The sequence below is a fragment of the Populus alba genome, chromosome 8 (assembly GCF_005239225.2).
Source record: "Populus alba chromosome 8, ASM523922v2, whole genome shotgun sequence".
In the NCBI taxonomy this organism is placed as follows: Eukaryota; Viridiplantae; Streptophyta; class Magnoliopsida; order Malpighiales; family Salicaceae; genus Populus; species Populus alba.
Window position 1 is genome coordinate 5,048,218 of NC_133291.1, and position 18,197 is coordinate 5,066,414.

Sequence of the window (18,197 nt, forward strand, 5' to 3'; positions counted from 1 at the left end):
TTTTTTAACTAATCTATTTAATTATCACACTTTTGTGACACGACCTTGCAGCCATACCCATGTCCAATGCTATTAGGTATGGTATTGCAGTCCAAACACTTTTATGCTAAGGTTAACCCAAGTTTAATGTTATTATTAATATTATAAATATTACTCTTGAATCAGGTGTTGCAACCAAACCTGAGACTCTTAAGTATAAACTTTGCAAAAAAATCTAATACTTTCAGATATTGACTTTTTTTAAATACAAAAAATAATTGACCCGCAGCATCGCGCGGGGCATGTAATTAGTTCAGAACTAAATTAAAACGAAGAAAAATGCATATATACAGACTCGCCTCAAAAACTGAAGACATACAAAAAATAAGCATTGGATCAAGCTGAAAGAAAAAACTATTTACAAGCGCTCAACTTGTAAAAGCAATGAAAGCAAGAAGGCTTGTGTTATTTACACGAAGATGATTGTAAAGAATGGAGAAGGGAGAACAACTCGTCGGTGCTTTGCCATTCAACAACTGTAAATGATTTCCATTTATGGACTCCGCAAGTTACGCAGGTGGCTGACCACATCATAGGAGCTGCTAAGATGTTGGTAATCAGCCCGGTGAAGAAGATTTCCTTGGACTTGGTCCGAGCCATTCGGTCCTGGGTCAAGTTGTGCTGTTTGCGATGAACAGCAGTGGCGCACACGTATCCGGTGGTTTCTTGTCTCATTTGTGTTGCAAGTTCCACGCACTTTCACCACCAATATAGCTTCCTTGTCTCTGGTGTCTTCACACCATGAATTTTGAGGGACACCATCAAGAAAAACTTCTAAAGTGGGGAAATCTTCAAGATGAATTGACACCTCGGCAATATGGCCTGGTTTAATTATACCAGCTGCTGGAGTGACCTGATTCAAATTGCACAAATTTTGAAATGCACAAAGCGGTACTCTTGATCAACTATAATAGGTGTGTATAAGGGCGTGCTTATCAAGTGAAATCAAATGGTCATTACTGCTGTGTGTGCAAGCAATTGGATTTATCTTTACCGCACCACCCCTTATTTTTACTGGCACTGTTCAATACCAGTCCATTATAAACAAGTTAGACTCAAATTCAATGTTGAGGAGGACAAGCTCCTCTTTTGAGCCTCATAGGCAGGTTTGGTTTATGATAGCACGGAATGGTACAAAGGAATCCATCCAGCCGATCCCAATTAGTTTGGGGTCAAGGCTCTGTTGTTCATAAAAGGGTCGGACATTTTTACAGTCCCATATTTTTTTTTTTAAGATCAAGATCAATATGATCTGGTATCCAGCAAAATGGCCCAAATAATGGGTCAAAGGAACAATTAAGGTTATTAGAGTATATTTTTCTGTGAAGCAGGGAACTTACCTCAAGCCATTGCGGAAAGCCATAGGAACCTCTTGGATGATGATCTGATGCTTGTCCATTCTCATCAATTATAGACTGACCTTCTCAAATAATTTCGAACAAAGCATCATTTTCCCCACGTTTATTTGTGATACGCAAAATTGTTGTATCCTGGTTTGGAAGGATTATGTTGTTTGTGCTGACAATAGTTTCTGGAATCTTGCTTAGTTCATCAATTATGTATCTAATTTCCTCATTTGATTTCATAATGTCTCCAAACTCTTGTCTCCTCACTGACTCATCAACTCGTGCAATATCAACACTGAATATGCAACGAACAGGCTTGTGATCACTGTCAGCTACATCCATGCAAGCATCGTACCTATACAATAGATAGCAAGTTATAGATACGAGTGCGTGGGCGAACGCGGCCAGGCATGTACTTTTCCCTAAAGTGATATTATTTCCCTATGATGCAAGGAGTTCAAATTAAGCTAATCTCTTATTATTCTATCGGGACCATGGGGTTTGATGTCATGAACAAGACACCACACGGGCTACCTGTAACTGAAGAGCAGTTGAGGGCAATTTTCATGGAGTCCGATATCAACAAGGACGGTCTTCTCAGCAAGAAAGAGCTAAAGCAAGCCTTCGGTCGTCTGGTTGCCTTGATCCCTGCCTTTAGAGCCTACCGTGGGCTGCACCATGCCGATGCCAACCACGATGGGGTTGTAGACAAGGACGAGCTCGATGAACTCATCAAATATGCTAATCGTCTTGGGTACAAGGTTACTTAGAGCTTTAAAATGTAATTAAGCAAGGTTGTGCCGCTGTGCATGCGATGTGTGGTTTGCCGTGGCGTCAATTGGGAAAAAATAAGTAAGTAAAACTTATTTTCTTGTCTTTTTTCGAAGAGATGGTTCTCCCTGTATGTGATCAAAGATCAATCCAATAGCAGGATGGGTTTTTATTACTGTATGGAGTGTTAGGATACTGGCATGCAAACCCGACAAGACAAAAGGCAAAAATAAAAAATGAGACACACAAGAATTTACGTGGTTCACCCAATTAGGCTACGTCCACGGGCAAGTATAGAAGGATTTTACTAAGTAATGTGGGAATTACAACCTCTCTCAAATAATAGGAGAACAACTAAGAATCTCTCTATTATTAGGAGAAACACCTCACTTACTCTCTCACAAATACCTCACAATTTTGTGGGATTATTTTCCCTCTCTCACTCTCCTCTTGCTCTCTCTTAATTCTCTCTTGTGATGTTGTGCATAAGGCAAGGATGCACTGCCTATTTATAGGCAAGCTTCCTTGCCTTAGTCATCTTGTAGCACCGAATTGGTGCCTACAATATTGATTTAATTGGCTGGCACCAATTCGGTGCCTACAATCTTTGACTTAGTTGGCACCAATTGGTGCCAGCTAGCTTCTAGTTTCTTCTAGCTAGAAGCTGCCAACTAGCTTCACATTCTCCCACTTGAAGACTTTGATGATTTAATCAAGTCTTCACACATGATCATCTGTGACTCTTCTATCCTGTCAATACTTGCCATCGTCATGCTGCTTACGTGTCTGCTAGGCCACAAGAGGATCTGCACCATATATACTTATCAGTGTTGACTGGTTTGGTCAAAGCATCTGCTGGGTTTTCCTTTGTGTGAACCTTCTGAAAATCCACGCTTCCATCTTCCACCACTTCGCGAACAAAGTGATACTGAACATCTATATGTTTTGTTCTTGAATGAAACGCTGGATTCCTTGCAATATGCAAGGCACTCTGACTATCACAATACAAAAGAATCCTCTCTTGTTTGTGCCCAAGCTCCTCCATAAGTTTCTTCAGCCATATTGCTTCTTTACAAGCCTGTGTAGCTGCCATATACTCAGCTTCTGTTGTGGATAATGCTACAACAGTCTGAAGTTTAGAGACCCAGCTCACAGCTCCTCCTGCAATTATGAACACATAGCCTGTAGTGGATTTTCTTTTCTCAAGGTCACCAGCAAAATCTGAATCAACATAACCTCTGACAGTAAATTCTGATCCTCCATAACATAATGCGGCATCTGAGGTACCCTTGATGTATCTCAAGATCCTCTTAATAGTATTCCAATGCTCTTTACCAGGATTTGCCATGTATCGACTAGCTGCTCCCACTGCTTGTGCAATGTCTGGTCTTGTACATATCATGGCAAACATTAAACTTCCCACTGCTGATGCATACGGTACTCGAGACATCTCCATCCTCTCTGCTTCATTGCTAGGAGACATACTTGAGGATAATTTGAAGTTAACAGGAAGTGGAGTGGAAATTGGCTTACAATCTTGCATGTTGAAGCGTCGCAAGATCTTCTTTAAATAATTCTTCTGAGAAAGCCAAATCTTCCTCTTACTTCTGTCTCGGTGAATTTGCATCCCTAGAATCTTGTTTGCTGGTCCCAAGTCCTTCATATCAAACTCCCTAGCCAACTGTGCCTTCAATTCTTGGACTCGATCTTTGTTGGGGCCTATTACCAACATGTCATCCACGTACAACAACAGAATGATGAAAACATCATTTTCTTCAAACCTCTTGTAATACGTACAATGGTCTGAACTGAGTCTGTTGTACCCAAGGCTAATTATGAAGGAATCAAATCTCTTGTACCAACACCTCGGCGCCTGTTTGAGACCATATAGAGATTTGTTCAACCTGCAAACCAAGTTCTCCTTGCCTGTTTCAGCAAAACCCTCTGGTTGGAGCATATAAATTTCTTCTTCAAGTTCTCCATGAAGAAATGCAGTTTTCACATCTAACTGCTCTAAGTGAAGATCAAATATAGCACACATTGCCAAGACTACTCTGATTGTAGTAAGTCGTACCACCGGAGAAAATATCTCATTAAAGTCTATTCCTTCTTTCTGAGCATATCCTTTCACCACCAATCTTGCACGATACCGCTCCACTTGATCATTGCCATCACGCTTGATCTTGTAAACCCATTTGTTGCCAATGGCCTTTCTTCCTTGTGGTAGCGGAACAAGATCCCACGTGTTATTCTTGTGCAGAGCTTCAATCTCCTCTTGCATTGCTGTCATCCACATAGATACATCTGTGCTTTTGATAGCCTCATGAAAAGTTGATGGCTCTCCATCCTCTGTTAGAAAACAGTATGCAATGTTGCTCTCAGTAACATATTCTGAGTGCCAAGCCGGTGGTCTTCTTTCACGAGTTGACCGTCGAACTTCAAGAGTTTCAGACTCTATTTGTTCTTGTTCTTCATGCTCTGGTACAGCTTCAGAAGAAGTATGATTCTGAGTATTTTCCATCTGGACTTCTGTAGTCTCCTTTAAAATGCTATTATTTTCTTCCATTTGCATTTTATCTTCTGCAAATATGACATCTCTGCTGATGACTACCTTGTGGGCAGTGGGATCCCACAGCGATACCCCTTCACTCCATCAGCATACCCCCAAGAATACACATTTTTCTGGATTTTGAATCCAGCTTGCTGACCCTCTTGAGTATTGTACATCACGTACACAGGACTTCCAAATATATGCAATCGAGAATAATCAGCTGGCTTTCCAGTCCACATCTCCATCGGTGTCTTCAACTCAATTGCAGTAGACAGAGATCGATTTATTACATAACAGGCGGTATTGACTGCTTCTGCCCAGAATGACTTTTCTAGACCTGCAGCCTTCAACATTGCTCTTGTTCTTTCCAATAGAGTTATGTTCATCCGCTCTGCCACTCCATTTTGTTGTGGAGTGTATGCCGTTGTGAACTGCCTTTTGATACCTTCATGTTGACAGAAGTTATCAAATTCATCACTGGTATATTCTCCTCCATTGTCAGTCCTCAAACACTTGATCTTCTTTTCAGATTCAAGTTCTACCCGCGCTTTGAAGGTTTTAAAAACTGCGAACACATCTGCCTTCCTTCTAATCGGATACACCCAACATCTCTTGGAGAAGTCATCTATGAATGATACAAAGTATCTTGCTCCTCCCAAGGATACAACCGGTGCTTGCCAAACATCAGAGTGAATCAGGTCTAAGATGCATTTGCTCTTAGTTGTTGACGTGCCAAACTTCAACCTATGTTGTTTGCTTGTAACACAGTGCTCACAAAAGGGTAAAGTAACCTTTGTAAGCCCAGGGAGTAACTTCTTATCAGAGAGAACCTTTAAACCTTTCTCTGACATGTGGCCTAGTTTTTGATGCCACATCATCGTCTTCTCTTCTGCAGGACTAGCTGATGCGATTGATGCTTCTGCCCCATGATGCGTTTCTCCCATTAATACAAACATGTTAGCAACTGTCTTTCTTGCCTTTAAAACCACCAGCGCGCCTTTGACAATTTTCATGATTCCATTGTCTGTTCGGATCTTACAGCCAAGACTATCAAATTGTCCTACAGACAAAAGATTCTTCTTCAAGTCTTTCACATGTCGCACTCCTGAAATAGTACGAATTAAGCCATCATACATCTTCAATTTGATGGCCAATGCCAGAAATCTCTACAGCATGATTATCACCCATGAACACTGTACCTCCAGAGATAGGTTCATATGTATGGAACCAATCTCGTCTAGGGGTCATATGCCATGTTGCTCCTGAATCCATAAGCCAGACCTCAGTGAGCTCTTCTCTATCTGTAGAGCTTGTTGCTGCTTCACTATATAAAATCTCTCCATCTTCTGAGGTGCTTGCAACACATCCTTGAGGTCTTGATGACTCTGCAGTATTCTCTATACCCTTTTTAAACCAACAATCCTTTTTGAAGTGCCCTTTTCTGCCACAGTTGTAGCATTTCATAGCCTTCTTACTTCTTGATTTAGACCTCCCCTGCCTTTGACTCCCACTGGAGCCACGCTCCGTTGATCTTCCTCTTGACACCAATAATGCCTCTGCTTGGTTTGAACTGTTTCTGTCTCCTTTGTTTTTGCGCCTATTTTCTTCTTCCAAGATAGCGGCTGCAACATCATCGAAGACTAAATAGTCTGAGAGGATATTATTGGTCAAGTTGATAATGAGCTGATCATACGAATCAGGAAAACTTTGAAGTAGAAGCTCTGCACGTTCATTTTCCTCTATTTGCTGACCCAACGTAGTGAGTTGTGAAAATAGAGTTCTTATTGTGTTGATGTGGTCAGTCACCGCGTGGTTTCTGCCATTCGAAGGGTATAAAGTCTCCGCTTTAAGAAAATCTTAGTGTGCAAAGACTTGGACTCGTATAACTTTGTTAGAGTCTCCCATATCTCCTTAGCTGTTTTCTTCTCCGCCACACTTGATAATACTTCATCAGCTAATGCTAAATGTATGTTAGCAATAGCATTGCCATCCATCTCATTCCATTTTGCATTATCAGTGATCTCCGCGGGCCGATCCCCAATTGCTGCCAAGCAATTGTCTTTCCTCAAGATTGCCTTGATTCTCATTTTCCACAGTGAGAAATTACTCCCCTTGAACCTCTCAATCTCGTACTTTGCTGCCATTGTATTCACCGAGATCTATTCAGCTATCACCGTTTCACAGATCTGTAACGTATATAGAAATAGTATCGTGTGAATAATACTTCACTAAGTAAGTTCCCAGGAAAGATTGGAGGGGTCACAAACGGTCCCGCTTAAAACCCAATCTCCTTAGACAGAACTTCCTAGACTGTATTTAATCACCGCACTGACTTTCTATATACGCCAACAGTAACGTAAGTGAACAGTACCGTATGGATGAATAGTGCCGTATAGGTGAATAATGCCGTAGACGTGAATAGTAACCGTATACACGACTAACTTTTGTGTGTTAACAACACCAACCAAGAAGGCTCTGATACCACTGTTAGGATACTGACATGCAAACCCGACAAGACAAAAGGCAAAAATGAAAAATGAGACACACAAGAATTTACGTGGTTCACCCAATTAGGCTACGTCCACGGGCAAGTATAGAAGGATTTTACTAAGTAATGTGGGAATTACAACCTCTCTCAAATAATAGGAGAACAACTAAGAATCTCTCTATTATTAGGAGAAACACCTCACTTACTCTCTCACAAATACCTCACAATTTTGTGGGATTATTTTCCCTCTCTCACTCTCCTCTTGCTCTCTCTTAATTCTCTCTTGTGATGTTGTGCATAAGGCAAGGATGCACTGCCTATTTATAGGCAAGCTTCCTTGCCTTAGTCATCTTGTAGCACCGAATTGGTGCCTACAATATTGATTTAATTGGCTGGCACCAATTCGGTGCCTACAATCTTTGACTTAGTTGGCACCAATTGGTGCCAGCTAGCTTCTAGTTTCTTCTAGCTAGAAGCTGCCAACTAGCTTCACATGGAGCTCCAGCCCTTTTACCTTTGCAAGAAGTAAACTACAGGCCCATTGAAATTGATCCACGCATCATTTATTATATTACTCGTATATCAAAACGCGTGGGATTTTAACGGTATATTTGTTACTATGTAAAATTTTGTTTTTTTGTTTCTAGTTTGATCCTCAAATTTTGTTTTTAGACAAGGAGCTATTTAAGAAGTAATTGATTTCAAATTTTTATAAAAAGGTGGGAGTGGTAGAGGGGGTACCGAAATGAAAAAACAAGGCAAACATAGATGACATGCCATAAGTTTTAAAAATATTCACTTTGATCCTCCAACTTAAACAATCATGCAAATTATACAATTGTGGTAGCTCGAAATTGTTCCAATTTCATTTTAGTACATAGATTTATTTTTTTTTTCCCTGATTGAGAGAGGAGAAATAGAGGGGTTGATGGATTCTAGCAGTAGAGAGAGAAACTTATCATTGGCACCGATTTAGGCCACCAATAAAATGATTTTTGTATCAAATTATTTCATTTGATGCAAGTAGTTCATACTTCATATTAGATATTTTTATACCTTAAAAGTTCATGAAAAAATAAATCTGAGCTTAGATTGTTTTTTTTTTTGTTTCGGGTTGAGTTTGGTTTTTAAAGCAATTTTTTGGTTTTTTTGGACAAACCAAGTTTCATCCTTAGAAATTACAATGTCAATTTAGGAAGTGCCTTAATCATTATATCAAGAAGTTGTACAACGGTTGAACAGTAATGCAACTTGACAAGTAAATTCTTTTCAGCTTCTCTTATGGAGTGAAATTTTACATTGATGTGCTTGGTTCCTACCATGTTGAGCTAGATTTTGAGCAATGGCAATGGCTAACTTGTTGTCACAGTAAAGCCTAGTTGGTAAGCTTTGTTATTAGCTTAAATCAACAAGCAATTTATTTAACCATATTGTTTGATTTGCAGTAGCTGCTAAGGAGATATACTTAGCATCTACAGTAGATTGTGCCACAACTTCTTGCATTCCAGCAATTGGTGTTTGAACCAATTGTAAATATATAACTTGAAGTGTTGTTTATATCATCAACACTTCATGCCCAATCAATATCAGCATAGTCATCCAGTTTAACTCTTTTTGTCTTTAAATACTAAATGCCAAAATTTATTGTATCTTTGACATACTTCAGCACCCTGTTAGCAACTTCTATATGAACATTGTTAAGAGAACCTTTGAATCTTGAAAGCAAATCAGCTAGAAACATTAAGTTAGGTCTAGTTTAACTTCTATATGAACATTGCTAAGAGAACTCGTGAATTTTAAAAGCAAATCAGCTGGAAACATCAAGTCAGGTCTGGTTAATGTCAAGTATAGCAAGCTACCTACCAAGCTTCTATGCAGAGGGTTCCTCAAGTTTCTCACCATTCTTTTTTGAAATATTCTCATCTTGTGCCAGCAAAGTTGCTACTTTTTTATTTTTTGGTATTATTCTAGCTTGAATTTATTGAAAATATCAATTATATATTTTTTATGTAAAATGAAGATACCCGAACTGCATTGATATATTTCATTCCAAGAAAGTAGTTCAATGAACCCACAACTTGAATATCATAAACAACAAGGGAAAAAAAAAACAAAAACAGATTCTTAATATTTCAACAAATCAAGATGTTGTGAAGCCATATAGTCTGGAAATCAAATCATTGACAACTTAACAAAGCTATTACGTGGAAGCATAGCTGGCTACGGACACAAGGATGGATTTAAGAATTTTGAAAAACAAGGTCTCGAATTCTTGCAGATCCTAAGTAACATGGAGCAGATCCTAAGTAACTACATCACTGGATAATAAATTAAGCAACAATTAGATAACACCGTAGCTCCAGCAGGACAATTGTTGCCTTTGGCTTTGCAACCCCGCAAGGATGATCCTTTAGCATCAAGAGCGCCGCCAACAATTGAGACACCGCTAACACGTTTAAAGCTACAGATTTACCAAGTCTGTTTCTGCAGCCTCTATCCCAAGCGGGTTGCAACCCATGTCTAATAGCTTGCAGCTCCCCTGAGAGATTTGAACCACCACCAGAGAAGCCCGAAAACCCCACCAGCCAAGAGCCATTAACGTTACCAGGATTTCCAAGGCAGCTGCCATCCGCATTCAATTTATCATAACCCTATCTAGGACGTTCTCAGCATACATGGGTATGTGGTTTAACTGATTTAGTATGCCCTCCTCAGAACTTCTCGAACTCCTCACTGGACAAAAGGATTTTTCGGATCACCCAATCGTCACCAGCATATCTGTGGAAGCAATCGAACTTCTCTAAGAGATGTGTCTATGACAAACGTTGTTCTATATAGTTTTTGTAAGCTAATTGTTATTGTTTTCTAGCATGAAAAATAATTCTACATAATTCTACTTGTTATTAAATCAAGATATATATCGCGTCAACAAGCCACGCCGAGAATTAGTCTCCTGACTCGGAAGGGGCCGGAGGAAACCTTGTTGTTCAGCAAAAGATATGGAATAAGATTATTTTTCTCAATCCATAAAAATATAAAATGGGATTATCAAAAGTAAAAAGAAGAAGAAGAAATCTTGTTTTCTAGTGTTTTTTAGAAGAAGAAAGGGGACTTCCTCTTCTTTCTTCGAATAGAATAATTAACTTGAACCTGGGCGCACTACAGCCCCATCGGTTATGCATCATTTATTCAAGAACAGTGCCAATTGATCTCTTTCCGTAGAGACTTAGAGATACATCAATTTTCAATAACAAATAAAGACGGGATAAAGGGAAATGAACAAACTATCAAAATATTCATGGAGGAAGTGGCGGTGACGACGTTAATTGGCTATGGTGAATGTTTGGTGGCAGCGCGCGTGATGGACGGGGAGAAAGAGTACCGAGCTTTAGATCTTGACTTGAGACTGTTAAGAATAAGATTCCTATTAGAAATAGATAACATGAATACTTTAGGTTTCCTGCTGTAAAACTGATTCTATAGGATGATAAACTGCAGGGCAGTAATTGATTACTAATCTATTGGAATAACTGTAAGTGCTTTTGTATAAGTATGTGATGTGATTAATAATACAATTCCTTCCAGCAAATTCTATTCTCTCTTTTCAATTTACATGCTATCAACGCTAAGGCTGAGATCCTAAATCCACAAACCTTGGCATCTATTTTTTCGCACTTTCCTTTCCATTGTCTTTTATGGATTCTTTAAAAACAAATATCTCAAGTCCCTATTTCACTCATCATTCCGATCATCCAGGATTAATCATGATTTCAAAACCATTAAATTGAGACAATTATTCTACTTGGAAAAGAGCTATGACTCTGGCCTTAAATTCCAAGAATAAATTAGGGTTTGTCAATGGCTCAATCAAAGCTCCCTCCGAAAAAATTAATCATGAAGAATATGCAACATGGTCTCTGTGCAACAATATGATTCATTCCTGGATTATCAACACTCTTAGCCCAGAAATCTCAGACAGTGTCATCTATTACTCAACCGCCCATGAAGTATGGGAAAATCTTCATGAACGATTCTCCTAAAGCAATGCACCTCACATATCTTTGAAATTCAGCGAGACATTGCTTGCCTCTGGCAAGAACAACTCTCAGTCTCTACATTTTACACGAAATTGAAAGGGATGTGGGATGAACTATCTTCCTATAATGACACAATACAGGAAACACATCAAGAACAACAAAAATTGATGCAATTTTTAATGGGATTGAATGATTCTTACATTGCCACTCGCGGACAGATCTTGCTGATGAATCCCCTCCCTTCAATTCATTAAGCATACTCCTCAATCTCACAACAAGAGAAACAACGTCTCCTAAGCTCAACGCTTACTGGTGATTGTTTTGGTAGCAGCGCTGCTATGGCAGTTCGACACAGCAACAGTAGAAAACTGGCAATTTTAGTGCAGGAACAAGGAGACCTGAGCAATTTCTGAGCGTGCTCTGATTTCAAACTAAGGGCCTATTCTGACTCAGATTAGGCAGGTTGCCCATTAACTAAGAGATCTACAACAGGGTACTGCGTGTTCCTTGTCCCTTCATTAACATCTTGGAGATCAAAATGACATAAAACTGTTTCACTCTCCTCTGCAAAAGCAAATTATCGTGCGATGACAGGAGCATGTTGTGTGTTGACATGGCCCCGATGCCTTTTGAGGGTTTAGGACTTTTGCATCATGAACCAGCTTTATTATATTGTGATAATAAGGTTGCACTGCATATTGCAACCAACCCAGTCTTTCATGAGCGCACTAGACATATCGAGATGGATTGCCACTATATTTAAGGTCCAAGACGGTTCTGTAATAACAAGACATGTAAACTCTGAGCATCAATTGGCAGACATCTTTACCAAGCCCTTGGGGAAAGAAACTTTTGTTCCTATGATCTACAAGTTGGGAGTGCAGGATATCCACTCTCCAACTTGAAGGGAAGTGTTAAGAATAAGAATCCTATTAGAAATAGATAACTTATATACTTTAGGTTTTCTACTGTAAAACTAATTCTTTAGGATGATAAACTGCAGGACAGTAATTGATTCCTTATCTATCTGAATAACTATAAGTGCTTTTGTATAAATATGTGATGTGATCAAGAATACAATTCATGCCAGCAAATTCTATTCCCTCTTTTCAATTTAAAGTGACCGCAGCACTTGCAAGATTCGGTGGCAAATCTGTGGCAAATGTAAGTTCAAGAAAAAAGAGAGAAAATTCGGTCAAAAATAACGCAAAGGGTATTGAATTGATTGATTACTCGTGTGTGTGTGTGTGTGTGTGTGTGTGTGTGTGTGTGTGTTCCAAGAATTGTAGCGTGAAAACATCTCTTACGTTCAAATTAAGCTAATCTGTTATTATTCCATCGGGACCATGGGGTTTGACGTCAAGAAACATAAATCACACAAGCAGATGTCACCCAAGATGGGGTTGTAGACAAGGATGAGTTGGATGATCTCATCAAATATGCTTATCAATTTGGGTACAAGGCTGCTTAGAGCTTTAAAATGTAATTAAGGATGTGCCGCTGTGCATGTGATTGCTTATTAGTGTGTGGTTTGCCGTGGCATCATTTAGGAAAATAAAAACTTATTTTCTTGTCTTTTTCTTAGAAGAGATGGTTTTCCCTGCATGTGATGAAGTTATTGAAGATTGTAATAGCAGATATAGTTTAAATTACTTGTTGCTTAAAGATACATTAAAATAATATTTTAAATTATTTAAAGAGATAGTTTTCGTTAGAAAAAATGGTTTTCATTGTTTGGAATTGTAATAAAGTTAAATTATTTTAAAAAATGATGCCTCGTATTGATTTTTTCAATTAAGAACTAAATTAAGAAGAAGAAAAATGCAAATATTCATCGATTCGTTTCCTCTCCATGCAATTTAACAGATAAATATCTCTTTGCTTATATAAAATTATGAAATGTACAAGAATATTTGACTTTTAAAAAAAAGTGTTTTTGTTAATTAAGTAATTATTTCTCTCAAATATTCAAAACATGCTAGATGAATTAAAAGCAATAAAAGTGTTCTTCGGCCCTTGTTTTTCTAATTACAACCAATTGTATTTTTAAACTAGTTTTTTTGCACACTGAAAATACTCCATTCTTCCAATCCATTCAAAGATGTTTCCACATCTAAACTAAGAAGGTTATAAGAACATTCAGAGTGTTCTTCCAATGGATAATGCCCACCATTACTGTTGAGCCAAAAAAGACCATATATCTTAGGGGGGGAAATGAATAAATTGAAAATTCATTTTTCCCGTACATTTATAAATTGACAAATCAGTCCCTAGAAATTGTAAGTTCTATTCAGCATTCAGACTCGCCTAAGAACTGAAGACATACAAGAATTGGCATTGGATCAAACTGAAAGAAAAAATTATTTACAAGCGCTCAGCTTGTAAAAGCAATGGAAGCATTAACAATGACCAGTGCCATGATTTGTTAGGGTCCTGAACTTCTGATTAAGCATGTTGGAGAAAGTGAACTGGCAGTTCGGACATTGCTCTGTCGTGCAAGAACATGCTTGTCATGTATTTTTATTTTTTATTAATATAGATGTTCGGGTCAGCTCGCGTGCATCTTGACTAATCCCATAGATTTTAAAGTTAACGACCATGTAAATCTTCAGTGACTATTATATTAGCAATTACAGAGTTCGAACTTGAAACCACATGAAAAATAAATCTTTTGACTCCAAACTCTTACTACAGAATCATTTATTATATGCTTGCCATGCACAATCTTCTTTGATGAGGTTTGTGGCTCCCCTGTCTTTGTATTCATTAGTTTCCAGTTATTTAATTTGATATGATGGATATCTATACTGGAAAGATAGAAGACTGAAATATTTGGCATTTTCCTTACTCTAGTGAACCCTGAATTTTGTGTACATTGGAAATTCCAAAGTACTCCATGTTTGTATTGTTCTTTCCTCTTTGATCTATTTGACTTTAATTTGTGAGATTCAAATTTAATGACCTCTAAAGTACTCACAGTGGGTTTTCTGGCTGATAAGGCGTTCTGAACATTGCATGTGTTCTTCTGGGTAATCTGAGATCCATTAAGTTTGTTGTACTTTGCAAGTGATTCATTTTGTTTTATGGAGGTGGATGCTTTGACGACAACTCGTGGAAAAGAAGGGGGGTGGGTTGTCGAGCGGCTTTTTAAACAAGGTCAATAACCTGCAATAACATTTCCTGAATGGAAACATGCGTCTTTCTCCCTCTCCTCTCCATTTCTCTCATTGAAGCTTGTGTTTTCTGGTGGCAGGCCTGAGGTGATGGAAAGGCTTCAATAACCTTAACTTCTTTAAGACTTATTTCTTATAAAGTATGTTTTTTTATATCTTTAAGAATTATGTATGATCTCTATGGTTTTTATTTGATTTTTTTTATTTTGAAACTCATTACAATTTTCTTACGCCGGGACCTTTGCTTTCAATAACCTTAACCTCCTCATTGCCTGAGTTCAAAGCTTCGGACTCGTCTTCACTTATGTCCTCTAATTAACTAATTGTAGGTCTTAAGCTTGCATCTCTCCCATAGGTTTAGACATGAACAGGAATAGGGAAATATATAGAAGTGTATCTCTGGTCCAAAATAAAAGGATCAAAGATAAGCAAAGATCAGAACATATCCGTAAAGCAGAGCATTTTTTATATGGAATATTGCATGGAGATAAGTCGGTGTGTATATGGACTGCACTATTGAACTGATTGATTGATTACTCGAGCCATATATATATATATGCCTTGCTTTCAAACTAACTTGCAACAATCGTAGCGTGAAAACATCTCTTACGTTCAAATTAAGCTAATCTCTTATTATTCCATCGGGACCATGGGTGTTCAAGTCATGAACAAGACACCACACGGGCTACCTGTTTCTCGGCTAACTGAAGAGCAGTTGAGGGCAATTTTCATGGAGTCCGATATCAATAAGGACGGTCTTCTCAGCAAGAAAGAGCTAAAGCAAGCCTTCGGTCGTCTGGGTGCCTTGATCCCTGCCTTTAGAGCCTACCGTGGGCTGCACCATGCCGATGCCAACCACGATGGGGTTGTAGACAAGGATGAGCTCGATGAACTCATCAAATATGCTTATCGTCTTGGGTACAAGGTTACTTAGAGCTTTAAAATGTAATTAAGCAAGGTTGTGCCGCTGTGCATGCGATGTGTGGCTTGCCGTGGCGTCAACTGGGGAAAAATAAATAAATAAAACTTATTTTCTATGTGGTTTTTAGAAGAGATGGTTCTCCCTGCATGTGATCAAAGATCAATCCAATAGCAAGATGGGTGTTTTATTATTATATGGAGCTCCAGCCCTTTTACCTTTGCAAGAAGTAAAACTACAGGCCCATTGAAATTGATCCACGCATCATTTATTCAAGAACGATGCCTCATATTGATCTTTTTCAATTGAGAACTAAATTAAAACGAAGAAAAATGCATATATTCAGACTCGCCTCAAAAACTGAAGACATACAAAAAATCAGCATTGGATCAACCTGAAAGAAAAACTATTTACAAGCGCTCAACTTGTAAAAGCAATGAAAGCAAGAAGGCTTGTGTTATTTACACGAAGATGATTGTAAAGAATGGAGAAGGGAGAACAACTCGTCGGTGCTTTGCCATTCAACAACTGTAAATGATTTCCATTTATGGACTCCGCAAGTTACGCAGGTGGCTGACCACATCATAGGAACTGCTAAGATGTTGGTAATCAGCCCGGTGAAGAAGATTTCCTTGGACTTGGTCCGAGCCATTCGGTCCTGGGTCAAGTTGTGCTGTTTGCGATGAACAGCAGTGGCGCACACGTATCCGGTGGTTTCTTGTCTCATTTGTGTTGCAAGTTCCACGAACTTTCACCACCAATATAGCTTCCTTGTCTCTGGTGTCTTCACACCATGAATTTTGAGGGGCACCATCAAGAAAAACTTCTAAAGTGGGGAAATCTTCAAGATGAATTGACACCTCGGCAATATGGCCTGGTTTAATTATACCAGCTGCTGGAGTGACCTGATTCAAATTGCACAAATTTTGAATTGCACAAAGCGGTACTCTTGATCAACTATAATAGGTGTGTATAAGGGCGTGCTTATCAAGTGAAATCAAATGGTCATTAGTGCTGTGTGTGCAAGCAATTGGATTTATCTTTACCGCACCACCCCTTATTTTCACTGGCACTGTTCAATAACCAGTCCATTATAAACAAGTTAGACTCAAATTCAATGTTGAGGAGGACAAGCTCCTCATTTGAGACTCATTCGCAGGTTTGGTTCATGATAGCACGGAATGGTACAAAGGAATCCATTCAGCCGATCCCAATTACTTTGGGGTCAAGGCTCTGTTGTTCATAAATGAGTCGGACATTTTTACAGTCTCCCATATTTTTTTTGAAAGATCAAGATCAATATGATCTGGTATCCAGCAAAATGGCCCAAATAATGGGTCAAAGGAACAATTAAGGTTATCAGAGTATATTTTTCTGTGATGCAGGGAACTTACCTCAAGCCATTGCGGAAAGCCATAGGAACCTCTTGGATGATGATCTGATGCTTGTCCATTCTCATCAATTATAGACTGGCCTTCACAAATAATTTCGAACAAAGCATCATTTTCCCCACATTTATTTGGGATACGCAAAATTGTTGTATCCTGGTTTGGAAGGATTATGTTGTTTGTGCTGACAATAGTTTCTGGAATCTTGCTTAGTTCATCAATTATGTATCTAATTTCCTCATTTGATTTCATCATGTCTCCAAACTCTTGTCTCCTCACTGCATATTGCAGCCAACCCAGTCTTTCATGAGCGCACTAAACATATCGAGATCGATTGCCACTATATTTAAGCTCCAAGACGGTTTTGTAATAACAAGACATGTAAACTCTGAGCATCAATTGTCAGGTATCTTTATCAAGTCCTTGGGGAAAGAAATTTTTGCTCCTATGGTTTACAAGTTGGGAGTGCAGGATATCCACTCTCCAACTTGAAGGGAAGTGTTAAGAATAAGAATCCTATTAGAAATAGATAACTTGTTTTCTACTGTAAAACTAATTCTATAGGATGAATAATTGATTCCTTATCTATCTAAATAACTATAAGTGCTTTTATATAAATATGTGATGTGATCAAGAATACAATTCATTCAAGCAAATTCTATTCCCTCTTTTCAATTTAAAGTGACCGCAGCACTTGCAAGATTCGGTGGCAAATCTGTGGCAAATGTAAGTTCAAGAAAAAAGAGAGAAAATTCGGTCAAAAATAACGCAAAGGGTATTGAATTGATTGATTACTCGTGTGTGTGTGTGTGTGTGTGTGTGTTCCAAGAATTGTAGCGTGAAAACATCTCTTACGTTCAAATTAAGCTAATCTGTTATTATTCCATCGGGACCATGGGGTTTGACGTCAAGAAACATAAATCACACAAGCAGATGTCACCCAAGATGGGGTTGTAGACAAGGATGAGTTGGATGATCTCATCAAATATGCTTATCAACTTGGGTATAAGGTTGCTTAGAGCTTTAAAATGTAATTAAGGATGTGCCGCTGTGCATGTGATTGCATATAAGTGTGTGGTTTGCCGTGGCATCATTTGGGGAAAAAAAACATGCTAGATGAATTAAAAGCAATAAAAGTGTTCTTCGGCCCTTGTTTTTCTAATTACAACCAATTGTATTTTTAAACTAGTTTTTTTGCACACTGAAAATACTCCATTCTTCCGATCCATTCAAAGATGTTTCCACATCTAAACTAAGAAGGTTATAAGAACATTCAGAGTGTTCTTCCAATGGATAATGCCCACCATTACTGTTGAGCCAAAAAAGACCATATATCTTAGGGGGGAAAATGAATAAATTGAAAATTCATTTTTCCGTACATTTATAAATTGACAAATCAGTCCCTAGAAATTGTAAGTTCTATTCAGCATTCAGACTCGCCTAAGAACTGAAGACATACAAGAATTGGCATTGGATCAAACTGAA

The 18,197-nt window shown here is 38.5% G+C and overlaps 1 protein-coding gene and 1 long non-coding RNA gene across 2 annotated transcripts; both read right to left on the minus strand.

Annotated features, from left to right (window-relative positions):
• Positions 1 to 303: 303 nt before the first annotated feature.
• On the minus strand, positions 304 to 1,736 carry LOC118055789 (uncharacterized). The gene is made up of 2 exons (XR_004688705.2): positions 1,380 to 1,736; positions 304 to 892 (listed from the first exon to the last, which is right to left on the minus strand). It is a non-coding gene; the product is annotated as an uncharacterized lncRNA (long non-coding RNA).
• Positions 1,737 to 15,641: 13,905 nt separating this feature from the next.
• Positions 15,642 to 16,987, minus strand: LOC140955904 (type II inositol polyphosphate 5-phosphatase 15-like). Its single transcript, XM_073411182.1, has 2 exons — positions 16,719 to 16,987; positions 15,642 to 16,229 (listed from the first exon to the last, which is right to left on the minus strand). The coding sequence occupies exons 1-2, from the start codon at positions 16,965 to 16,967 to the stop codon at positions 15,870 to 15,872; spliced, it is 609 nt and encodes a 202-aa protein (XP_073267283.1). The 5' UTR covers positions 16,968 to 16,987; the 3' UTR covers positions 15,642 to 15,869.
• Positions 16,988 to 18,197: the final 1,210 nt, after the last annotated feature.

Coding starts and splice junctions, on each gene's coding strand:
- LOC140955904 (XM_073411182.1), bottom strand. CDS start 16,967: ATGATGAAATCAAATGAGGAAATTAGATACATAATTGATGAACTAAGC. Junction 16,230..16,718: donor GCTTTCCGCAATGGCTTGAG/GTAAGTTCCCTG, acceptor AATTTGAATCAG/GTCACTCCAGCAGCTGGTAT.